At 35.1% G+C, this 26,024-nt stretch overlaps 1 protein-coding gene and 1 long non-coding RNA gene across 2 annotated transcripts in view; both read left to right on the forward strand.

Moving 5' to 3' along the window:
• Positions 1–13,649, forward strand: part of LOC144447467 (tyrosine-protein kinase receptor-like) — a 52,887-nt gene extending 39,238 nt beyond the window's left edge. Inside the window, exons 12-26 of the mRNA XM_078137500.1 lie at positions 75–222; positions 750–869; positions 1,483–1,642; positions 2,427–2,609; positions 3,177–3,272; positions 3,607–3,702; positions 4,109–4,219; positions 5,668–5,848; positions 6,702–6,789; positions 7,160–7,354; positions 8,120–8,310; positions 9,716–9,817; positions 10,054–10,188; positions 10,853–10,943; positions 11,782–13,649. Coding sequence (XP_077993626.1) covers positions 75–222; positions 750–869; positions 1,483–1,642; positions 2,427–2,609; positions 3,177–3,272; positions 3,607–3,702; positions 4,109–4,219; positions 5,668–5,848; positions 6,702–6,789; positions 7,160–7,354; positions 8,120–8,310; positions 9,716–9,817; positions 10,054–10,188; positions 10,853–10,943; positions 11,782–12,504 — 2,620 coding nt within the window. The 3' untranslated portion in view covers positions 12,505–13,649. The remainder of the gene's footprint in view (positions 1–74; positions 223–749; positions 870–1,482; positions 1,643–2,426; positions 2,610–3,176; positions 3,273–3,606; positions 3,703–4,108; positions 4,220–5,667; positions 5,849–6,701; positions 6,790–7,159; positions 7,355–8,119; positions 8,311–9,715; positions 9,818–10,053; positions 10,189–10,852; positions 10,944–11,781) is intronic.
• A 7,991-nt stretch (positions 13,650–21,640) lies between these two features.
• The window catches only part of LOC144447304 (uncharacterized), a 13,325-nt gene continuing 8,941 nt past the window's right edge, over positions 21,641–26,024 (forward strand). Inside the window, exon 1 of the long non-coding RNA XR_013482012.1 lies at positions 21,641–22,265. This is a non-coding gene — a long non-coding RNA (uncharacterized LOC144447304). The remainder of the gene's footprint in view (positions 22,266–26,024) is intronic.

Below are 26,024 nucleotides of genomic sequence, written 5' to 3' on the forward strand. Positions count from 1 at the left end.
ATATACAAAAGATTCTCAAAATTCAAACCAAAATTGTTTTAAAAATCTTTGAAATTGTCTCGTTATCATATCAGCTTGACAGTCAAAGGTGCAAGCGGTGGAACTGGTGTTAATAATCCTGGTCCTTCCAAAGGAGCTAAGGTTGAGGGCGCTTTCTACCTAGAAGTTGAAGACAAACTGTATCTATTGATTGGACAAAAAGGCCACAGTTCTTGTGACACAGTAAGTATGATCGATTAATAGGTATATTTTGGCAAACACTAAAATTATCATGACAGCAAAAGTTTACTTTTACATAGTATTTTATTATGAGTTGTGAATGAAGTGTAAGCACATGTTGATTACAAAGTTTAATGTGATGTTAAAGCAACAAGTTGCCATGTAAATGTCGAATTTTAAAGAACACTAGTCTAGCATTAATTACATATCATTATCTGTCTCATGATTACTATAAATACATTTATTTTGTCATGTGAAAATGGCGGAATATATTGGTAATTTAGGACATGTCAGAAGCACTTTAATTTTCAAACAGTACAATGGAAAGTAGATACTACTTTAAGTTAAACTGATACGACCGATGCACCACATTCAGTGCAGCTGTTGACACCTTTTACAGAACAAATCATAAAGTGTGTTAGAGGGATAGTATTTCTGCGGAAAAGGCTTTTGCACATAGACTCAGCTGAAATTAATCCAGTGCAAAAAAAACATATTTCAGTATATACTTGGTTGGTTTTTATCTGTAGACAAGTGCAATAAGTAAACCTTACTGTGATGGTACAGCCAGTGATGAAAACAAGCTTGGACCAATAGGTGACTCTGCTGGAGGAGGTGGTGGCGGGGGAGGAGGATCTTTTGTATTTAAGGTAACATTTAGTCTTGAAATAGCATTCTATGGGTGCAATCATCCTTGTCAAAGTAATTAATTAGTGCAAAAAATCTAACTTATGGTACAGTGTAAAAATGTAACAGATAATGTGATACATTGTAATCAGTCGTCAAAAATTTAGTTGTCATCGTTCTGTCTATTAACTGTATTTGAAAAGTTATGTGACTAGCTTCTTTCAAATCTTGTGATCAGTTTCTTTCAATTCTTGCAACCACTTATTTTCAAATCTTGCGCAAAGGTAATTCAGAACAGGGGGCATGCACCCATTCATCAAGCTACATATATATATGACTTTACTGAGCGGTGGCCATATTTGATATCAAATTCATGATTTGTAATGTCTCTCAGGAACAAAATATACTTAACAGACACTTTTAAATTGTCTGACACTATATTATCAGATATGACCTCAATGCTGGTATCTTTATATTTAACCTTGACCTTGATCTTCTTGGGTCAAAATTAAAATAAAACTCATCAATAGAAATAAAGTGTGCACAGAGAATGTGTTTGGATGAATGAACACTTTGATAGTTTTAGTTTGATTTATACTGATATGATAATAACAGGTTTGTAATTGATGTCAATAGATAAATGCCACCACTGGTGATGTGATTCCATTATTGGTTGCTGGTGGGGGTGGTGGCCTAGCTTTCAGCCCGACACCATCTTTGACTGCTGCACTTGGTAGTGTTGGTAACCCCGGAAACGGTACCAATGGTTACACAGGAACGTCACGTGATGTCCCTGGTGAGTGGTTGAAATTATTTATCATAGATATCGATCCCCATGGTTGCTGTGAATGAGATATGTTTGTCAAATTTAAACTTTCCTAAGAAGTCCCTCATGTTTTGACCTTCATTTATTGATACAGTGTGTAGTAATTACCTGCTTCCCTTTGTCCATGCAGCTTTGTTACATTACCTCACAAAGATTTTGTGAATTGTTGTACTGCTGGCAGTTTCCCAATTTCCCCTTGTGGGATCAATAAAGTATTTATTATTATTATGTTGTAAAAAACATTTGCCAGTTCTTAAGTTCTTACAACTTATACAAAAGTGCTCCACATGTGTTTACAACTTTTTAACATTGCCCCACATGTACACACAACTTTTCTAATAGTGCCCCACAAGTTCCTGAAACTATTACAAAAGCATCCCACAAATTCGTATAATGATTTGACTTTGTCCTACAAGATTATAAAACTCACTGATGAGTGACGACAGTTGCTTGTCTTTATCAAATATATGTATGTACGTATGCATAGAGTATGTACTTCTACATGTATGGAGTTCTAAAAATCTACCATGTTTCATTCTATTCCATCAGCTAAAACAGTATTCAAAGTCAAAGATATATTACAAAAAATTCAGGGCAAATGTCGACAGTCTACCAGTTCCCCACAAGTTCAAAAGTTCTCCACAAGTTCTCACATGTTTATTATATACAAGCTCACACAATTTTAATCAGTTGCCCCACACATTTTTGACAACAGTATGCAAGGGTTGACATAGATACATAATCTTTCTTGTAGGAGGTGGTGGTGGCCTGGATGATATTACAACATCAGGCCATGCTGGAAAGTCATTACTGGAGGGTGGACAAGGTGGTCATATTTGTCACCTTGCTTTTGAGGATTTTCGTTGGCTAACACATGGTGGTTTTGGAGGAGGGGGAGGAGCCTGTTCTTCAGGAGGTGGTGGAGGTGGTTACTCAGGTAATATGTAAACCATAAACTGGTCTGCTAAGATTTGTATTTTTCAAAATTTGTCAAAAGTCTTGATGTTTCTTTATATCAGCCAAAGTAATAGTAGTATGTGAACATCATATTGAAAAGATAGAGATGGACTCACCATGTTATGGCACTAAAGGTGATTAAAGCTTCACTAATTGTAACTGGAGTGTTATTGTTTCCATCAGACAACCAACAATACATTCACTGAAAATTGTTGAAATACCAATTATTAGATGTTGTACATGTACTTGGGGCCAATTTTACCTGTAAGTAGTATAGCAGGTGACTGAAATCATGATTGCATAAAGAGTGCTGATTTTTGGGTGTGGACCCAAAAGTCAATTTGATGGATGTATTATTCACCATATTATGTGTACAGCTACACAAATATGTTTACCCACGAGTGATTCAATACTGTTTAGGGTGTACGGTATTACAAGTAAGTTAGTATATCTAACAAAACAGTTTCAAAAACTTTCCTGTTAGCTAGTGCAGCTTTAACAAACAAATATTGTAAACTTTGACATTTGAATGCTTTGTGTTGTACAGGTGGTAATGCTGCTAAGAAAAAATCACTGGAGGTGAATGGAGATGGAGGTAGTTCATTTCTACACAGCTCAGTTGAACAACCATCAATGACAGCAGGTAATAATAATCATTATATTGAGATATGTCATTGGGTTTCTTTTAATTATTTATTGATTTAATTATCCAATGACAAAATCAAATGAAGAGAGACAACACAGCAAACGAAGAGTACACAACACTAACTACTACGTGAAAATGTGACAAAAGTGTTACAACAACTCATAATTAATCATATTTCTAGATATCTGATCAAAAAGTAAAATTGCAAAATCGATCAATAATCTAAGAAATGAGACCAACATTATTCTTGTGTTGTGGTTTATATGTTTTCATGACAATATTTATTTTTGACAGATACGGTTTGATTTACAGTTTGAATTTATTTTGATAGGTGAAAATTCTGGAGATGGTGAAGTGACTGTAATGTTGTTACCAGTATGTTTACCTTATAATTCATGGTCCGAGGATTGGACGACTTGCCTTGGAGGTGAGAAGGTCTTTCGACATCAGATTTTTTCCGAAAACTTTTATTATTTATTTCAAAGTGGCTGCATGGATGACAAGTGGATATTTATTTTGGATTTTTTAATTCATATAACAACTTAATTTCAGCCAACAATTTTCTATGTCCAATTCAAAAAAGACTGAAAAACTCAGTTTTCTGTTTTCACTTAAGTTGATCATTGTTTTTCTAGGTTGGTAGGTAGGTGAATTATACCTGCAGTAAGCTTCCCACGTGTTTAATTAGGGTTCTGATCCTCATCAAAAAGATGGTACAGAAGTATGGAATCTTTGCAAGTATCACTAGGTTTTTCTCCTCTGTTACTTGGGTAACCAAATTACTGTAAACTTTTCAGATATGTCTAACTCTGTTACTGTTTTTCTTCTTCCAGCTGCTGAGAAGAGCACTTTAGAATTAATGATATCAGTTGGGATCCTTGTTGCCATAGTAGTACCAGTGTCAATAGTCTGTGTAGTGATATTAATTGTGGCTGTAGTATGCAGTAAGTAACTTCACTAAAAGCTTTAATTGCAGAAACTAAATGAATTATAGATGGAGAATATGGCGCCAAAAATCAGCAGATAGGACAGAAAATATAGTTACTTAAGAGAGATAAGTTAGAGTTTGGAGAGAGACATTAATGCTAAATAATTAAATCATTTGCGTGATCAAGGTCTGTAGTAGGCCGATCGAAATGTCGCATTCGTTTCTAACTTACATTCTAAAGTATATATTTTGCTATATTTTACTGTTCTTGATTATAGATACTTGTCATTATTATTATTATTAATTATCATCATATGTGTCAATGTATGTGACTGTGTAAAAAGAATCAAAGCTTGCTTTGTTGTGAAGAAAAACAAAAGTCAATCACAAACTTGAGGAGAGGGCGCACTAATAATAATAATAATAATAATAATTTATTTATAAAGCGCCAGTATCCACAAAAAAATGTGATCAAAGACGCTGTAAGCAATTCATACAATACAAATATCACTTAAAAAGCAGTTTTAAAAAGTAAAGTTTTAACATTGGATTTAAAAGCAGATAAGGTAGGTGACTGACGGATGTTGAGTGGGAGATTATTCCAGAGAGTGGGGGCAGCAACACTAAAAGCACGATCACCATATGTCTTAGTACGTGATCGAATGGGGCAGAGTTTGAACTGATCAGCTGACCTTAAATTACGACGTGGAACGTATAGTTCTATCATGTCAGAAAGATAAATTGGTCCAAGCCTATGAATGGATTTAAAAATAAGAACTAAAATCTTAAAAACAATACGTTCAGAAACAGGTAACCAATGCAACTGATATAAAATTGGAGTGATGTGAAAGGTGATTTTGGAACGAGTTACAATTCTAGCAGCAATATTTTGAATACGTTGAATACGGTTGATTAGGTACTTCGGAAGCCCAAATAAAAGTGAATTACACTACTGATTTCCAACAACTTCAAGGTTCGCTGTAAAGTATAACTGAACTGTATATTCAAAGGTTTTGTCCTCACAGCAAATGTGTACTTAGTGTCTTAGAAGAAAGTACATAGTGCATTTTGATTACATAGTTGCATATTTACATTTGGCCTTGGCCATCATCTTTGTATGATTCCTGGTTGGCTGTGCACATTATAACTATAATAACAGCAGGGTGTGAATTTTTCATAGTGTTGTGTGCCAGTGCTGTTTGCACTGTTTTTTGTGTCATCAAACTGCAGTTATTGTGATGTGTATATAAAATATTTATTCTGTAAAAAGTATGTAACAGTGTTTTTGTTCCGGGCAGCAAGTAGGTAAAATCTACCAGAGTTCCCCAGCCATTTACCGGGTCCCGTGGAGTTACAATAGATTCTATGGAAAAGTATTGCACTTTTACTTATTTTCTCTTTCCTGTTACCATGGTAACCAAACTTAACAAAAACAATGAACTGATGTAACTTATTTCTTTATAGTTAAGAAGAGGAAGCAAAAACACAAGAACCCTAACTTCTCACAAGACTTGACAGAGTTACAGTTAGCCAAGTTACGAGAGGCAGCTGAGATGGACTTTAATCCTAACTATGTCCTTGGTGATGGCATTGCAAAGTTACAGGATTTAAATGAAGTACCTAGAATTAATTTACAACTAATAAGGTAAGAAAGTCTGGCAAACTTTACATACTGACACAATAGAAATAGTGTTAATTCCTGTATGCACCAGGCGATAATGTTCCATGACAGAACCCTGTGACAAACAGTCAAGTACAAGTGTTGTGTACTTTGGGGGGTGGGGGGTATTTGCACGAGTGCTTGCAGTGCTCTCTGAGGCAGTACTTGTACTATCTTGTATGCTCAGCAGAAAACATTTCAAGCACAAGTGCAGTACCACAGTGACACTCAAACTACATGGCTCGGATTCTGTTATCAATACAACTGTTAATCTGAAAGCACAGTTGTGCAAGGAATCATGGGTATATATGTAATAATTGTTGCAAGTATCACCTCGAAATGGAAAGGCAGGGTCTGTGCATGCCTGTGTCTGTGTCTGTGTCTGTCTGTACCTGTGGCTGTGTCTGTACCTGTGCAAGTGTCTGCGTCTGTGTTGATCTGTGTCTGTGTTGATCTGTGTCTGTGTCTGTGTCTGTGTCTGTGTCTGTGTCCGTGTCTAGCTGTGTGTATGAGTACACTTGTTTGTGTAATTCTCAGTACCTGTAATATCATTTCACCTCATGCTAGAGGGATCATAATAGAACAAGAATGTACACTTCATTATTCTTGTGTGTGCCTATAATAATTGCATATCACACCATGACTGGAGCTGAGTGAAGTCATTACTATCAACCAAGAAATCAGAGGATTTTCTAGGTGATAATATTCTATTTCCAAGTAATAACAATTTCATTTATAATACTTTCTACTTTTATCGGGAGTTCAACAATCATAATCATAATTTCACTTAACTTCAAATTTGCATAATACCTTACAATTGTCACTTTCTTTTCAACAGTGCTTTGGGACATGGAGCATTTGGAGAAGTTTACGAAGGGACGTTTATTCTTCCAGGGAAAGAAATAGAGATACCTGTAGCAGTCAAGGTTTGTTTGTTTTGTTTTATTATTTGTGAGCACAACCGAACTAAGTTTCAATCATGTTGTAGGTATTGTGAAGTGTGTGTGTATGTGTATGTGTGTGGCTATATGTATGTGTGTATGTATGTACATTGTATGTATGTGTGTACATGTACGTACGTATGTATGTGTTTAATAATATGTGTGTTGTTGTTGTTTACCATACACATTGACTACATGTATCATAACCACTTGTATTTGTTCTTGACTCATAATTGCAGCGATTGAAATATACATTTACATGTGATATGAACGTTATAAATCACACTGCTGGTTAGAATATGACGGGATGAAATCTACCAACTATAATACGAATATACATGTACATTGATTACAGACACTTCGTGAAAACAGTACACAGGAGGATGAAATGGATTTCTTAATGGAAGCCCTTATACTGACAAAGTTTAATCATCCAAACATAGTAGAGTGCATTGGAGTCTGTTTTACACAACCACCCCGATTTATTATTCTGGAATTAATGAATGGAGGTGAACTCAAAGATTTCCTGAGAGAAAATAGACCTACCAAGGTAAGAAAAAGACTTGATGAATTCATTCTCGTTTGAGAAAATAGACCTACCAAGGTAAGAAAATGACTTGATGAATTCATTCTCGTTTGAGAAAATAGACTTACCAAGGTAAGAAAATGACTTGATAAATTTGTATAATATGAGACATTAGACCCACCAAGGTATGAAATGTTGTTTTTTTCATTTATGTAATTTATTTGAGAAAGTAGACCCACTGGGGTAAGAATAATATGTGTATGTATAATGTATGTAAATGCATTCCTAAAACTGTCATTGGAGCCAATTTGTATGAACCATTCCATCCATGTAACAATTTAGGTTCCATGATACAAACAAGGCTGTTTGGTTGGTTGAAGATAAATTACATCTCGTGAAATTTTCAGTGACAAAATAGGAAAAGTGATAAAATAGATCATGATAGATTTTCTTTGTGAGTGAAGATGAAAGTGATATTTGACTAAAGTTTGGACATTGCAGGTTGGAATCATGTTGAGATTATCGTGTGTGCTAATTTTCATTTAAACCAATATACATACAGTGATTTGAAGAATTTCATAACACATATTTTTATTACCATAAAATTTTCTGCTCATAAATCCAAAACAATTATTGGAAGTGAAGACAAATTTTCACCAACATCTCACCCACATCATCTGTGAGCAGAAATTTTTTATGAGTATTACTATGAACCTAACAGTTCATGAACACTCATTCTTGCATACTTGTATTTGCTAACTCATCATTTGTTAACCTGTTTGCACATAGGATAAACCAAGTCAGTTAGAGATGATTGACCTCCTCCATATTGCCATGGACATAGTAAAAGGATGTGAATATCTTGAGATACAGAAGTTTATACATCGTGACATTGCAGCCAGGAATATACTACTGACAAGCAAAGGAGGGGACAGGCTAGCTAAAATTGGTGACTTTGGTATGGCTAGAGATATATACAGGTAGGACAGGCTAGCTAAAATAGCTGACTTTGGTATGGCTAGAGATATAGGTAGTACAGGCTAGCTAAAATAGCTGACTTTGGTATGGCTAGAGATATAGGTAGTTGGCTAGAGATATAGGTAGGACAGGCTAGCTAAAATTGCTGACTTTGGTATGGCTAGAGATATAGGTAGGACAGGCTAGCTAAAATAGCTGACTTTGGTATGGCTAGAGATATAGGTAGGACAGGCTAGCTAAAATAGCTGACTTTGGTATGGCTAGAGATATAGGTAGTACAGGCTAGCTAAAATAGCTGACTTTGGTATGGCTAGAGATATAGGTAGGACAGGCTAGCTAAAATTGGTGACTTTGGTATGGCTAGAGATATAGGTAGTACAGGCTAGCTAAAATAGCTGACTTTGGTATGGCTAGAGATATAGGTAGGACAGGCTAGCTAAAATTGGTGACTTTGGTATGGCTAGAGATATAGGTAGTACAGGCTAGCTAAAATTGGTGACTTTGGTATGGCTAGAGATATAGGTAGGACAGGCTAGCTAAAATTGGTGACTTTGGTATGGCTAGAGATATAGGTAGTACAGGCTAGCTAAAATAGCTGACTTTGGTATGGCTAGAGATATAGGTAGGACAGGCTAGCTAAAATTGGTGACTTTGGTATGGCTAGAGATATAGGTAGGACAGGCTAGCTAACATTGGTGACTTTGGTATGGCTAGAGATATAGGTAGTACAGGCTAGCTAAAATAGGTGACTTTGGTATGGCTAGAGATATATACAGGTAGGACAGGCTAGCTAAAATTGGTGACTTTGGTATGGCGAGAGATATATACAGGTAGGAGTGTCGTACTATTCTTTTTCAGAATTTTATGTAATGTTTGAACTTTCTAACAAGTTACCACCTATGACTATCAGGTAACAGCTAGTGTCCCATTAAATCTGTACCAGCTGGAACTGGAGTATTATTTTTTTTCGATTACTCAAGACAACCAACAATATATTTACTGAAAATTGTTAAAATACCAATAATTAGATATTATACATGTCAATTAGAGGTCTGTTTTATCCATAGGTTGTATAGTAATAAGTTGAAATCGTCATTCATAGGCCACTGATTTTTGGGTGCGGACCCAAAAACCAATTTGGTTTCAATATATTGCACCATACTATGTGTACTGCTACACAAATATAAACAATATTGTGCAAAGTGTACAATATTTTGATTAAGACATTACAAATGTATATCTAACAAAACAGTTTGAAAAAATCTTCCAGTTGCAGCTAGAGCATATAAAGTAACCACCAGTGACTGTAAACGTATAGACTAGCTGCTCCTCTTTGATATTTAGCTGTTTGTCACGAAACTGTATCATTTAATAAATAATTCAATCTCTGTTTTATTTACATACTAGGAATGATTATTATCGTAAAGGTGGTATAGCTATGTTACCAGTCAAATGGATGCCACCTGAAGCATTCCTAGATGGAATATTTACATCTAAAACTGACGTCTGGTAGGTTATTGTATTCTGTACTACTGATATGAAGTGTTATAGTGATGTTTGAATGATTCCTATTTTATCACATGTCATTACATAACATTACACTGCACACTATTATGTGACAGTGGATTTCTGTATGTTTCAATAACTATGATATGATCAAACAACATTTGATGTAAGTCTTGCAACTTTTGAATTTGACAACAGGGGACTCTTTAACCTCTAACCTTTGAACTTTCTTCTGTCAGGTCATTTGGTGTGTTGCTATGGGAAACCATGTCATTAGGCTATATGCCATACCCAGGAATGACAAATCAGGAAGTCATGAAGTTTTCTGCACAAGGAGAACGTATGCCACCACCCAGGAATTGTCCCATGCCAGTGTAAGTATAATACTGTGTAGTCATACCCGTATACCTTTTTATGGGAGTACAACCACCCCCTAACCCCCCCCCCCCCCCCCACACACACACACACCCATGGGTATGCCACCACCTAGGAACTTTCCAATGTCACAGATATAAACTTTACTGATTTTTAGACAATGCCTGCTGTCCATGTCAGGGGTCTGTAACTGTGCATGGAAATGTAATGTCTTTGCTGGGTACAATTAATTTGGCCTTATGGATGACAATTAGCCATTTGTAATTGACAAAACATCTCTACTATATTTTTTTGTACTTCGAAAATCAATGTGAAAGAATTAACATATACCAAGTCCTTGTTTGTAACTCAACACATTTCAAAAAACTAAAACTTGTGTAAAAAGTTATGTACGTACAATAACAAACATTTGAAAACATTTTCAATGTTTTGCAATTTATAGAATTTCAAGTTCAGACTTCATATATGTTATTTCTCATTGTTTTTCCTAGTAAAAAAAACCATAATAGAGTTGTTTTATCAATTAAAAAATAAAATCCCAGATAAATAGCAAATTTCTATCCATACTGACCACTTTAAGTTAAGTCATGATGTTACTAACTTTAAATATGCTTCTGTTGTCATTCTTGTTGATATTTACAGTTATTTTCTCTATCTCCATAGTTACCGCATTATGACACAGTGCTGGCAGCAACTCCCAGAAAACAGACCAAATTTCACAACAATCAAAGAACGGCTTGGCTATTGTCTCCAGGTATGTATGCAATAAAAACATGTAAATTGTCATTTCAACCAAACCAGGCACAAATGTCAGATACTGTAGTACTATTATATACATCACTGTATTCTGTGACCTGCACGATAGTTTAACTGAATGGCCACATGTACCCTATTTGTCATAAAATTCAGATTATGAAATAGTAAGTTGAAATGTTGGGGGCTATGTGTTTGATGAAGCCTTGTTATCATATAAGTTTTTGAGTCATTATGCAAGTATTGAAAGATTTATTAGTCAAACTATTAATGTCATATAAGCATGTAGATGGGAATAGTAAGCACTTAGATGGGAATAGTTTTTTCATCTTTGTTCCAAATGAAAATATTTTGATATTATTCCCCAACGTTGTTCTTTGTTCAGCCAAAGCAAATACAAGTGACCTAAGGGGCCTTGTCTACAAAGTTCTTTTATATATAATATATAATACATATAACGTGCCTTCATATCAATTTACAGTAGCCATAAGGATGAGGTTTGGTTATTTATTTTTGATTTTTAATTTATTAAACAATTTTATCATGGCTTCCTACTTGAAAAATCAAATAAAACAACATAGACCAAGTCTGCGTATGTAACTCAATTGCAAAAAGTTTTTAAAATATGTGTAAAATGGTTTCCTATTGTACATAAAATAATAAACATTTTACACATTTATCAACCTTTGCGATTTATTGAGTTACAAACAAGGACTAGGTAATGTTGTTTCACATTGATTTTTCAAGTAGGAAGCCATGATGAAATTGTTTAATGAATTAAAAATTACAAATAAATACCAAAATGGCCACTTTAACAATACCTATTCTCTCATTAACAGGATCCAGATGTTCTTAAGACTCCCTTACCATTATCAGCCATTAGTGAGGCAGATTGTAAACGGAAACCAACAATCACCAGACCTGCTAATCTTAAGACAATGCCTGCCATTCAAACACAACAATTCAGGGATCTTACCCAACACAACACTGCCCCACCTTGTCAGAATTCCAACATGGAATCAACCCCACCGACAAAAACCAATGGTCATGCACCAAATCTATCACATGACTCACATTATGCAAATCAGGATGAAGTATCAGACAGTTCAACCAATCAGGATCCAGTAATGTTAGACAATCAAAATGATTATTCAAACTCCCAGATTAGTTTTGAAGATGAAACAGAAAGTGCCTTTGACAAAAGATTGGATAATTTGTTGTCTGCAGAGAAAGATTGTCAAAGTGGATCAGAGATCTCAGCCAATGAGAGTACTGATTTATTGAAATCAACCAATGAGACGTCACTTCCAGAACCAGATCCATTGACATCTGGAAATAGTCAGAAACCAGACATGGATGTCTCAGAAGTAGAGGATACTGTGAGCGATACAAGAAGAAACTCTACTGAAAACCCTCTGCATAAATTATCTTCCACGTCAGAATCATCACTAGGTTCAGCATCAACACACTCTTCACCAAAACGGAAACTGTACTGTGTTCAAAAAGATTCTAAAGTTTTAATGGTATTTGATGACAGCAAAGAAAATGGCTGCCCTGTGTAGATACTACTACAAGGCATACAGTACAAAAATGGCTGCCCTGTGTAGATCATACTACACTCAAAGCCATACAGTACAAAAAATGGCTGCTGTGTAGATAATCTTCATTTATATTACATATGTACCAAAGATTATTTGCAAGGAAGAGTTCACTTGATTTGAAAGTATAATATATTACTAATACTATCTGATTGTAATCATTTAAATTATACATTTTTATCATTTTCACTTACGGTAAATAATTGGTTACTATGCAACATTATAGAATACATAATCCAGTTTTATTTACACACCAAATTTATAACCAAAAGTGATTGAATTTTTTTAAATGCTGATTTCTGTGATTGTTCTGAAAAGGGCATTACTTTGGGGATAGGTTTAGGGGGAGTGCCAGCATAGCTGGTTTTGTTGTAAATGAATTTAGGAAAGCTTAAAACTTTCAAGTTTTGTATTACACACCAGGGCTTAGGCATCCATAGTCATTAGTCTTTATCCTTGCCGGTGGATTTCAACTATTGTCACTCCACAGCAGTCCTAAATTTCAGTCCAGCTACATGACTACTATAGTCCTACTGCAGCCCTGTATTGGCTGCCACAAGATTGCAGAAAGTTGGTTTTGTATAATCAGAATTAGAATCTTTTATAAAGCCCATTACATTAAAAATATTCTCAATGCGCTGTACAACTGATTTGAAAAAAACAAACAAAACAGACATAAAAAAATTGTATAAACATGTATCCACCCCTGTGAAAACCTATATGCAGATATCCATGGTATTTAAGTGCATGGTGCTAACTTTAAAACATTAATAATACTATATATTGTTTTTAAATTTATCATGTCTTTTGGTTCATATATCTTGTATAATTTTGTTAAATTTTTAATTTTGTGTCCTATTTTTACATATTATGATGCTTGAAATATATGGTGTATATGTATATGGAAATGATGCAAGTTTTATCAATTTTTAAATGTTGTGCTTAAACTGAAGAAGGAAGGTCAAAGGTCAACATTAAAGCTATTTTTGCTAATGTCAAAATGTAGTAAGTTACAGTGTATTCCATTACCACTTCATCATTATGCAAAGATTAAAGAGTACATGTGAACAGTATATGGAGTAACTAAGTAGAACTGAATTCTACAAATATCTCATGGTGGTTTGCCATGGTAGGTGGTTTGCCATCTGCCAAGACTTGTTACAAACTACTGCTGTGGAAAACATGCAAAGTAAGATAGACACAAACTAAAACTTCTGTTATTGCGTATGGTAGATTATACATCAAGTGGGGTACAGTGCCTTGGTTATGTCATGTCACAGACAAGTAATGTGGAAACCCATGAATAGAAACGTGTTTGCCAGTTTTAGTATGGATTATATTTATTCCGTATGCCAATACAATATCCCGGTAAAATGATAATGAACAACTTATCCATTTATTACATGTATATATGGTTATGGTGGTTTGTTAATTTATGTGAGAATATGTTGAATCCAGGCAGATTCACATGTTTGAAAGATATTTCCTTGATAATAGACTAATGTTTACTCGAGACTACCTTTCGGACAATGGGAGTGGACCCGTTGCTAATCTGCTTCTTACTTGTCTGTGGTTATGTGGATATAAGAATCAAGGAAGTGTAAACACTGAATAAGGTTTTGTGTAAACACACTTCAGGAAAGTTGCCATCAGAGATGCCACCCTACTTGTGAGTGTAATTGCACCAACTTCAGTTGATAGCTTGTGTATCAACATGTGACAATATCATTTGTAGAGTGTGTCTGTGTTAGTTTGTGTCTGTGTTAGTGTGTGTCTGTGTTAGTTTGTGTCTGTGTTAGTTTGTGTCTGTGTTAGTTTGTGTCTGTGTGTTAGTGTGTGTCTGTGTTAGTTTGTGTCTGTGTTAGTTTGTGTCTGTGTTAGTTTGTGTCTGTGTTAGTTTGTGTCTGTGTTAGTTTGTGTCTGTGTTAGTTTGTGTCTGTGTTAGTGTGTGTCTGTGTTAGTTTGTGTCTGTGTTAGTTTGTGTCTGTGTTAGTTTGTGTCTGTGTTAGTCTGTGTCTGTGTTAGTCTGTGTCTGTGTGTTAGTGTGTGTCTGTGTTAGTTTGTGTCTGTGTTAGTTTGTGTCTGTGTTAGTTTGTGTCTGTGTTAGTCTGTGTCTGTGTTAGTTTGTGTCTGTGTGTTAGTGTGTGTCTGTGTTAGTTTGTGTCTGTGTTAGTCTGTGTCTGTGTTAGTTTGTGTCTGTGTGTTAGTGTGTGTCTGTGTTAGTTTGTGTCTGTGTGTTAGTGTGTGTCTGTGTTAGTTTGTGTCTGTGTTAGTCTGTGTCTGTGTTAGTTTGTGTCTGTGTTAGTGTGTGTCTGTGTTAGTGTGTGTCTGTGTTAGTTTGTGTCTGTGTTAGTTTGTGTCTGTGTGTTAGTGTGTGTCTGTGTTAGTTTGTGTCTGTGTTAGTTTGTGTCTGTGTTAGATTGTGTCTGTGTTAGTTTGTGTCTGTGTGTTAGTGTGTGTCTGTGTTAGTTTGTGTCTGTGTGTTAGTGTGTGTCTGTGTTAGTTTGTGTCTGTGTTAGTCTGTGTCTGTGTTAGTTTGTGTCTGTGTTAGTGTGTGTCTGTGTTAGTGTGTGTCTGTGTTAGTGTGTGTCTGTGTTAGTTTGTGTCTGTGTTAGTGTGTGTCTGTGTTAGTTTGTGTCTGTGTTAGTTTGTGTCTGTGTTAGTTTGTGTCTGTGTGTTAGTGTGTGTCTGTGTTAGTTTGTGTCTGTGTTAGTCTGTGTCTGTGTTAGTTTGTGTCTGTGTTAGTTTGTGTCTGTGTTAGTTTGTGTCTGTGTTAGATTGTGTCTGTGTTAGTTTGTGTCTGTGTGTTAGTGTGTGTCTGTGTTAGTTTGTGTCTGTGTGTTAGTGTGTGTCTGTGTTAGTTTGTGTCTGTGTTAGTCTGTGTCTGTGTTAGTGTGTGTCTGTGTTAGTGTGTGTCTGTGTTAGTGTGTGTCTGTGTTAGTTTGTGTCTGTGTTAGTCTGTGTCTGTGTTAGTTTGTGTCTGTGTTAGTTTGTGTCTGTGTTAGTGTGTGTCTGTGTTAGTTTGTGTCTGTGTTAGTTTGTGTCTGTGTTAGTTTGTGTCTGTGTTAGTTTGTGTCTGTGTTAGTCTGTGTCTGTGTTAGTTTGTGTCTGTGTTAGTGTGTGTCTGTGTTAGTGTGTGTCTGTGTTAGTTTGTGTCTGTGTTAGTCTGTGTCTGTGTTAGTTTGTGTCTGTGTTAGTCTGTGTCTGTGTTAGTTTGTGTCTGTGTTAGTCTGTGTCTGTGTTAGTTTGTGTCTGTGTGTTAGTGTGTGTCTGTGTGTTAGTGTGTGTCTGTGTTAGTTTGTGTCTGTGTTAGTCTGTGTCTGTGTTAGTTTGTGTCTGTGTTAGTTTGTGTCTGTGTGTTAGTGTGTGTCTGTGTTAGTTTGTGTCTGTGTTAGTCTGTGTCTGTGTTAGTTTGTGTCTGTGTTAGTCTGTGTCTGTGTTAGTTTGTGTCTGTGTTAGTTTGTGTCTGTGTGTTAGTGTGTGTCTGTGTTAGTTTGTGTCTGTGTTAGTGTGTGTCTGTGTTAGTTTGTGTCTGTGTTAGTTTGTGTCTGTGTTAGTCTGTGTCTGTGTTAGTTTGTGTCTGTGTTAGTTTGTGTCTGTGTGTTAGTGTGTGTCTGTGTTAGTTTGTGTCTGTGTTAGTCTGTGTCTGTGTTAGTTTGTGTCTGTGTTAGTTTGTGTCTGTGTTAGTGTGTGTCTGTGTGTTAGTGTGTGTCTGTGTTAGTTTGTGTCTGTGTTAGTTTGTGTCTGTGTGTTAGTGTGTGTCTGTGTTAGTTTGTGTCTGTGTTAGTCTGTCTGTGTTAGTTTGTGTCTGTGTTAGTTTGTGTCTGTGTGTTAGTTTGTGTCTGTGTTAGTTTGTGTCTGTGTTAGTGTGTGTCTGTGTGTTAGTGTGTGTCTGTGTGTTAGTGTGTGTCTGTGTTAGTGTGTGTCTGTGTTAGTTTGTGTCTGTGTTAGTTTGTGTCTGTGTTAGTTTGTGTCTGTGTTAGTTTGTGTCTGTGTTAGTTTGCTTAAACTGTCTTAAGGTTTCATATCACTGAATGCATATCTTTACAAAAGTTCATTTTCATTTTCATTTGAATGAAAGAAGAATCCAATATGTAATTAAATGGAAACTATCTATCATGTATTTGTTTGGAGACAAATTTTCTATGTATTTTCATGTTGTCAACACACACACTGTAAGAGTACAAGGTTGTCTGCTTTACAGCCATCAATCTTTCCAGCAGTATTTCCCACCAAGGGTTTTTACTATTACAGTACATGTACATGCACTCTATTTGCTCCGGTACTTAACTTTTACAGTAAAATTTATGGTAATAAAGCATAAATGTATAATTAATTTTATGTAAATGGTGAACAATTCAGGCAGTGCACGGAAATCGATATCAAATCATCATCATATCTGAAATCATGAAATTATATATTCATCGTAATTTTCATTATGGATTTGTTTTTATATGTGACTTTAAAGATAATTTTAGTAAAACAAGTGACCTAATGGTCGAAATATCTCCACCGTTTTCATTTGTTTTTATTTTGTTACATAAATGGCACAAGAGATGGACAAGGTGAACCTCTGATATTGCATTAATAAACGTTACATCTAGAAATACTTCAACTATGCTACAATTAGAATAACCATAGCAGTGAAAAGTTTGCGTTTCCCAGGTCAGCATCATCCATAAACCCGGTCAAAAACTTCCAAACTACAAAACGTATTTCCCACCATTATTATATTAGCTTCAAAATAAATGTCTTCATTCAATGTGTGGTTAAAATTGTTCACTACTATAATTGTCATTCATCGTGTAGTAGAATTATTTTTCCAACCCGTCGATATAACGATCACTATTTTAAAATAAAGTTGAATAGGTTTCAACTAAAATTTTATTTGTACCACTGTATTTAACAATATTCTAATGAAAGTTCTTCAGTAAATTTATTATATATCAGAGCACATGCAATAATTATTGTCCCTGTCTGTGATCAAAGGTATAGTTCCATGATATATTTTCCTTGTTTCGTGAGAACGTTCTGCAATAGTTTATCGTCGGGTCATATCAACGGATTTCCATTCACGCTTTTCTTTGTAAGTGAACATTAAAATTGAGGAAATATTGATAATATACTAGTACCCATAAGTTGTTATAATCTCCTTGACGTACTTTCTGAATACTTTCAAACTTTTCTTTCAAATCCGAACACGTTTACAATAAGTTCCATAGTCTGATTAATGTCTAATACATAGACACAAATCGTGACATAATAGAGAGAATATTTGTTGCTTGGACATGCATGTATGTATCATTGTTAGCTCAGATGTGAACGTTACGCTATGCCTAAGAAAGACGAGGATAAATATAAGGTCAACAGTAGATGGCAGTATACATCATCAAAGTCCAGAAAGGTAAAAAAAATAAACGCGAAAGTGCGACTGTTTGTGGTCTCAAAACGACTTATTAAGGAAGAGTTGAAAAAAAGTCAACTTTCTTTTGATGGCAGTAATGAAACATGACACATGTGGCAAATCATATTTTTAAATTAGAAGATTTGTCATAGAAAACACGAAGTTTTGAGTGTATTCTAAACAATTTATGATAAATATTTTTTTTAAATAACATAAATATACACGGAAAATCGCATACTTTCTTTATACTTTCACAATTAAATATATCATAGCTCAGACAATCACTTTCTAGAGTGGTTTGATAGTATTGTTAATGTCAAGAAATAAATGGAGACGACGAAACATTGTACTACAAATGTGGAACTGCTTTTCAATAAGACATATAGGCATGCAGACCACACTCATAAATTAAAGAAACAACGAAATCATAACTACAAAATTCCAAAAGAACAAATTATTATTTAGCCTTTGTCCTTGCAGAGTCACATATATGTAGCACACATTGTACTCCCATATATCATGAGTGTTGGCCAAGTGTTGTCACAGTACATTTCTACACTAAATTCCATGTCCTCTACAAATATGTTTAAGCCTATGGCCCACACATACTTAAAATTGTATAAATTTCCAACCTTGAACTTGGAAATGATCATATAATTCGATAGTTTAATATATGTCGGTATGCTTGCAATGTTATACGATGGAGTTGCATGATATTGTTGTGCCGTCACGAGTGCAGATACCATCTTTGCTCCTTTATTGCAATTATGCGGGACACCGGTAATTTGGCTATGATGTGAATGAGTGAGAACATTAATTTATATATATATGTGTGTGTGTGTGTGTGTGTGTGTGTGTGTGTGTGTGTGTGTGTGTGTGTGTGTGTGTGTGTGTGTGTGTAAAGAAGATTTATAATGGCACTAAACATCTCCCATCTTTGTTTTAAAATAATGAACATCCCAATCGTATCTTGTTCACATGAAGTTTTTGTTCTCTGTTAGTGTTGAATTGGAATAAAATCGTAGTGTGTGTGTGTGTATGTATGTATGTATGTATGTATGTATGTGTATGTATGTATGTATGTATGTATGTATGTATGTCTGTCTGTTTGTCTGTCTGTCTGTCTGTCTGTCTGTCTGTCCATGTTATGAAATGAAATCGACAAGTGAATCAGATCTGTTTTTATTAGTTATGACTGTAACTCATCATGTAGATGTTTGGTTCTCAAGATGGTGTAAATTGACTTTGGTTCGTGCAATCCTTAGATAATCAACATGCGTTAACGTCTGACGAAAAGATGAACAAGAAACCAATACCATGAAAATAAAACACAAGCCCTTTGGGTCATAATATGATACGGTTTAGGTAGTCAAAGTTATATCTGATCGTTAATTAACACGTTTATCAAATGTTGTGAAGATTTTTTTACCGCTACCGACTATGCTGAAAAGTTCGACTAGATATGCTGGGTTGCATTATGCCGTACATGTGTATCTACATGTATACGTGTTATGATAAATTGGTCTGATCATATATCATTCCAGCTGCAAGCAGTTTGTCATGGAGAGATCCTTAGCAAAATGAAGTTATTAAACACGTACTTGGCACAGCATAGCGTGGGGATGTCTTCATCCAAATAACACATAGTTGGCGTTAGACCAAGATGGCGATGATGGTTGCGTTGATGAATTGAGCGGTTGACGATAAAAAATCTTAACATCCTTCTGGAATTTCACCAACCTAGTTTCTGTATTTAGAAGTTGTCCTTTGGGTAAAGGCAACACACCAACGCCAGATGCTAGGTTAGGTGATTTTGTCGTATATTTACCCTTTCACAGATATCATGGTACTCTGGCAAAGCATGGACTTCAAAAAAAATTTTACAACTTTTTCTTTTTCGTCAAAGCTGTACTAGCTATATAACTGGAATACTTTCTAGAAGTTGCAGCAAGATTTAAACTTTCCTTCACTACACCACACTCAATATAATATTAACAACTAATTAACAGATACAATGAATACATCTTTCGTTCTTTTTTGCATTGGTGAAAACAATTCCCGGGATCCCAGTTGCAGCCAGTGCAGGTTAAAGTGTAAGGAAACGTCAACTATCGATACTGTATTGAGGCCCATGGTTGACAACGCTGAACCCCTATACCATATTTATCAACTCCATCCTCATTAGAGCAGGCTGAAATTAACATTGGCAGAAGCTGAGCTTAATAAGATTTTCCCTCGAGTGAAAATTCCTACATGTAACCTTTATTAAACTATTCTTGTATAATGTGAATGTTGGTGCATGCCTTCGATGATATTGTGGTGTTGATGGACCCATTGACTTGATATTAGGGATTTCCTCGACATTTTGACACGTATACTAAATTACGTCATCGGATGTTTATAAGCTATATCTGTATACAATGTTTGCGTTCAACCTGGCAAGTACTGGTTCAGTACGCTTCAGTGTGAAGTAGAATACTGCGAATGCAGTAAACACTTTACGCCCCAAAAACATATAGACTCTGTTTGTGTCCCTTTAAAATGAAAGCACATACTAAGTACCGAACACGAACTCCATCGTAAGTTTCACCTTGGTAAATCGTATCCTCTTTCTAAGGTTATTGCTACTTACAACGGTTTATGAGGCGTTTAGTCGGTTGTCATGAACCATATTATATAGACAGATAAAACCAGATTAATATCAGTCAACCATATTGATATACAAATCTTTATATTTTACTGTTTTCGCTAGAAATCTATAAAATGTTAATAAAATATGAATGGAACTTTATGAGATACATAATAATGAAGGTTACTAAAAGTTTGTCGGTTTCATTCCTTGGCAGTTTATTCCAGATAAATAACTAGTTAGGTCAAATAGTTTGTATTTTCCTAAATGAAAGAAAAAGTCGCACTTCCTTCGTTGTCTTGGTAACGGTAACTAGGGATCCATAAAGTGATAACTTTCCAGTATACCTTATAAACAATAGAAACTGGTCGAAGCAGTTTCACATTTTTTGTAGCAAGAAATCATTTTTTCTTTTTCTTTTTTTTGTGTGTATCTGTATAAATTTCTTTCTTTCTTTCTTTCTTTCTTTCTTGTGATGTAAGCGTATCCTTTAGGTGTGGCGATTAAATAAATAAATAGATAAATAAATAAATAACGAAGAAATACAACCTTTTTTGGCATAATTATGTAAAGCTTAATACTTCTCGAAACTATAACAAAACAAGACGTTAACACAGAAAAGAAATCGTCAATCGTAGACATGCCGCCAAGAATTTTGTTCTGTATTCCAAAGATTTGCCCGCTGGCGCCATCATTGATTCAGTGATTTTAAAGAGAATTTGGTGTTATATATATCGCACTGTTGAAAGACTGGCGAAATTCGAATTTTTCAAATGTTTTGTATATTCTTATATATTTTCAAATTTGCGCTTTAAAGTTTGTGAAATTCAGAAAAAGTGAATTTTTTTAATCACATTATCAAAGACTCGTGTTATGAACTATTAATGTCTTTCGTCACGACAGGCTAGGTTGCTGTATGTATGTCTGTGTGTGTGTGTGTGTGTGTGTTTTTTTATGTGACGATGTTGGTATGTGTGTAATTTTATCAAGGATAGATGTAAAGAGATCGAAGGAATCTCGTTCTTAATATAGATATTGGCAACTCGCCAACTTCCGACTAAGTTTTAGGTGGTTCATTCCGTGTTGGGGTCGAAAGACACTCCAGATAAACAGATCAGACGTTGACTGCACTGCCACTGGGTCAGTCTTTATTGTTACTGTGACATCACAGGAGGTTCGAAATCAATCATTTGAGCCCTCTGCGGTGATAACATTCCACCTGTTAAAAGGCTAACGCGGTAATAGTTCGCGCTACTAATTAGATCGAACTGTATAAGCGTTCCACAGTCACGGTTTCAGCGACTTGACCCAGTACTAAACTCGATTCATACCCTCCTTCATCAGACAGGGTATCACCGCAGAAGAGTTTACGAGCGACTCCAATCTCCACTCGTTCGATTTAGGGACTCTCGAAGAAGGAAAGATTTGTAAACTTCAAAACTAAAAATGCTTCATTTCATTACGGATCCGAACAACAACGACCAAAAACTGGTGACCAGCATGGTGCGGGAAATGATCGTGATTGACATTGCACAGGATGGCAGTCTGGTCATTCTAGCGTCGCAAATCAGCAACAGATACCCTACATACATGGAAGATCGGTCAAGTAAGGCATCGGATGACGAAAAAATCATCATTAGTAGTGGCGAGAGCGATTTATAACAGTACACGTAACCAAATCAAAATGAAATGGTAAGTATAAAATCTTGTCTATAAATTAAAAGTGTTATGCAGTCAAAACTAACATCCTACAAAGTTTGTTGACTAACGATATTTCTAAATGGAAACTTTCAACTCATCACCTTGGTATGTTATTTTCGCACTTGACAAATACAGTATCGTTGTTTACCATATAATATCGCAGTGAAGATGGCGTATTTGTCAAATATACAATTATTATCATGCCAGACATTTTTTTCGGATAGTTTCATTTCAATCATGACATATTTTATGCATGACTTATTGAGAATATGATTACTTTTGATTTGACTGGAGGCATGTATCATATACTGTAACAGTACTATCACGTTGTTTTAAAAACTTTATTGTGATTTGTGATTTTTTTGTTGATTATTTGTAAGAATGTACAATTTGTTCCCTAGTGTGCGTAATTACCAAAGTTTGCATAAATTTGCATAAATATTCAACAGTATTATTTTGCACATGACATGCATAATCAACAATATTCTTGTTCAAAACTACATATACACATCTATAGGATATCATGGTCGAATATTGCTGGACAGCATTCGAGCATTTATCACTATGTCTCTTCCATGCCCGAAAAAAAATGAAGACGTAAAAATATTACTAATGTGCATACATATATGATTGGAGCTAATCTCACTAGCAATTTTAGGCATATATGAACGTAGTTCTGTTAATGGCCGCATCAAGATATTTATAATCCATTACAAACAACATCCTTTCATCATATCATCTCGTGTCCATGTACGATATGATCCGCTCGTGTACAGACTGAGAGGAAACACGAATTCATAATTCATAGTAAAATATTCATAATTCTATATATAATGATATAATTTTACCAATTTGTACGAGGTTGGTGACTAATTAGACGATCTAATGTACGATGTTTCGTTTATGTTAGGCTAAAATTATCGTTATATAAACACTTAAGACGTGTCGAGTAAGTATTTGTAAGCTTGACTTGTGTTTGGGGGTCAGGGGTCATTGATCGTTTGGAATTAATTCTTTAAGACAGCTATCAGACAAGAAGTCTGCTTTTATTGGTTCGTGTACGTTTCAATGTAAACAATCATTACTTAGATAGGTTGACAGAAATGTTAATTGGAGTTTTTAGTGAGATGTTTTTATTGGCGAAGCAATTGTAAACCATGACCTCTGAATGCCATATTTGCTACATGTTGTGTTGTTTCCAAATTTTAAGTTTGCGTTCCAAAAATGTAGATTTGTGACAATTGTTCCGGTTGAAAGTTTGGGCATATGTTATGTAGAAATAGAATTGCATTATTTCATTTTAGGTTTCGCGTCAAAAAAAAAAGTTTTGTGATCGAAATATTAAGTTTGCTATTTTGTCAATTATTTTGATGGCACATAGGGGCCACCGTATATTTGCCATGATCTTCCCCTTCATTAGGAAACAATTACAGGTTTCAAGCCACTTCAATTTTTAGTTAAAACTTTCTGAAAATTGCGCATGATCATTCTATCAAAAATATAGCTGTTGATAAATCATTCAGCGGTAAGTTATAGCGACATATGTGTGAGGTTGAATAAATAGCTATAGGGCATATATCTTGTTTATCGCTATCTGTTATTCGCAGATTTGTAATAATGATAACATTTATATTGTATCAACTAAATATTATCACGTTTAAAATATGACATACATGTATGTATAATTCCAGCTCTGAGCCACTGACAACGTACAAGACTTAGTTTCGACACCAGGAGTTAGTCAAAAAACTAGAACCTAAATACTCTGATAAACTGGTAAAAGTTACAACTGCTAGCTGTAACAACATTCTACCAAAATATGCACTCAATAGGGTATGACTTACAAATAGCAAAAGTCAAAGGTGAATCGACGGCCTGTGAACAGAAACCCATGGGAATATATTGCCGCAAGTCAGTTTCTCTTTACAGTGTCTTGATAACCAACGGAGTATATGTTGTTTTTCTCATCAGATTAAACAGTGAAACGTGACAAGAAAAAACAATTTGTGAAACCAACTAGACCGTACTCTCAACTCTGTTTAATACAGCTTTTGGTGAAAGAGGAAACAAGAATTTGATAAATGGCCCCGTTAAAAAATTCCAATCTTTAAAAGACTAGACAGGGAGCATACGAGGACAACTCGAAAGTGCTAAAATTATCTCTTCGTTGCATTCCTGTGTGATGATTATCTCCTTTAGTGTTTGAATGTTATCCAACGTGTTCAAGAGATGATTGGAAAATCGGTTGTAACCACAATGTAGATTGGTATCAATGTCTCAAGCTGTCATTTAACCGAATGTGGTCGAATTGTTTAACAGTAAAGATCATCCTATTTCATTATACCGATGTAACGTTGAAACATATACCGTGAAAATGTTTACGCTTTTTTATGATTCCTAAAGAATGCGTGGTACAGTTTCGTTATCAATTTCAAATGGAATGAAATCCTATGTAGAAAAATGCAACCAAGCTTTCAAGGCTATTCGCGTTTGAAACAACTGCATTAATTATTCCTACGAATTCCTTAAATGTTTTAAGAAATTATTCACATTCAAGAGATCAAAGGTTGGACATACGTCATACCCAAAACAATTCCAAATCATCGCGGTCCACCCTTCAATGGTTTATTGCGTATATATTTTCTTATTAATAAGTGAATTTGTTGAAACAAAATACTGAATGAGTCATTTCTGCCAGATGGCCCCCACCTATAATAAATAGCACAACTGCCATTCATGTAATGCAAGTACATGTAATCAAGTTTTAGTATAACTTTCAATACACTGATATATAACCATTGTCAGTTAATATCATACATACATACCATTGTAAAAGCTATACGATTACGGTGTGATTTGAGATCTTGAGAACATATGGCGGAAACCACAGTATTCTACGGTCACTGGTTTGATTGCAGGGTCATGGAAAATAATGTATGACAGGAGAGAAATTAGCAATATTCTGCGATTACTTTGTAATTATAGGGTCACCAAAAAATCACGACGTTCCGGACGGTGCCGTAAAGTGGCATATGGGGTTTGTCTAGAATATACGTATGACATAATTGTGTTCTACAGTGTCACTGTTTGATTGTAGGGTCACGGAGAATACAAGACACATTGCATTGAAAACCATCAGTAGTTCATATTTGATGCGGGTGAACGATGAGCGATGTCACTACAAGTACTTGACACGTCACTTCATGTGATGACAACCTAACATTGCAAATTATGTGTCTTTGAAGTGATTGATTTACCCACTGCGTAGCATAGACAATATTAACACACTAGGTGGTATTCACCTACAGGGGTACACACCACTAGATTATAAAGGAGATGTACGGTCATTGTGTTCGTATAAAACAAATCGATCGCAAGGATAAAATTTATCACTAGTAGACAAAAGATACACTTTCAAACATCGTTTTGATATAACTGTATATTAAACGGCTTTACTACCTGCTTTATCACTTGATGTGTCTATTGACAGTCGATGATATCCAGCCATATTTTGGTTAGTAGAAGTGTTTAATTAATTTGTCATAGAAAGCCAAGTAAAACCTTTACGTTCGAAACCGCCCTTGAAATTAATCATGTTCACGTCTGTAATTGGTAATTATAGGATATGATATTACAGTTTTATTGATATTGTATGAAATTGATATAACTGACACGACTGATGTTTCATAAGGTCGAAGTGACACCATTTCTACGCCATGATAGCGTGATAAAAGACAATTATTAACTAGA

The sequence above is a fragment of the Glandiceps talaboti genome, chromosome 16, assembly GCF_964340395.1.
Source record: "Glandiceps talaboti chromosome 16, keGlaTala1.1, whole genome shotgun sequence".
Classification (NCBI taxonomy): domain Eukaryota; kingdom Metazoa; phylum Hemichordata; class Enteropneusta; family Spengelidae; genus Glandiceps; species Glandiceps talaboti.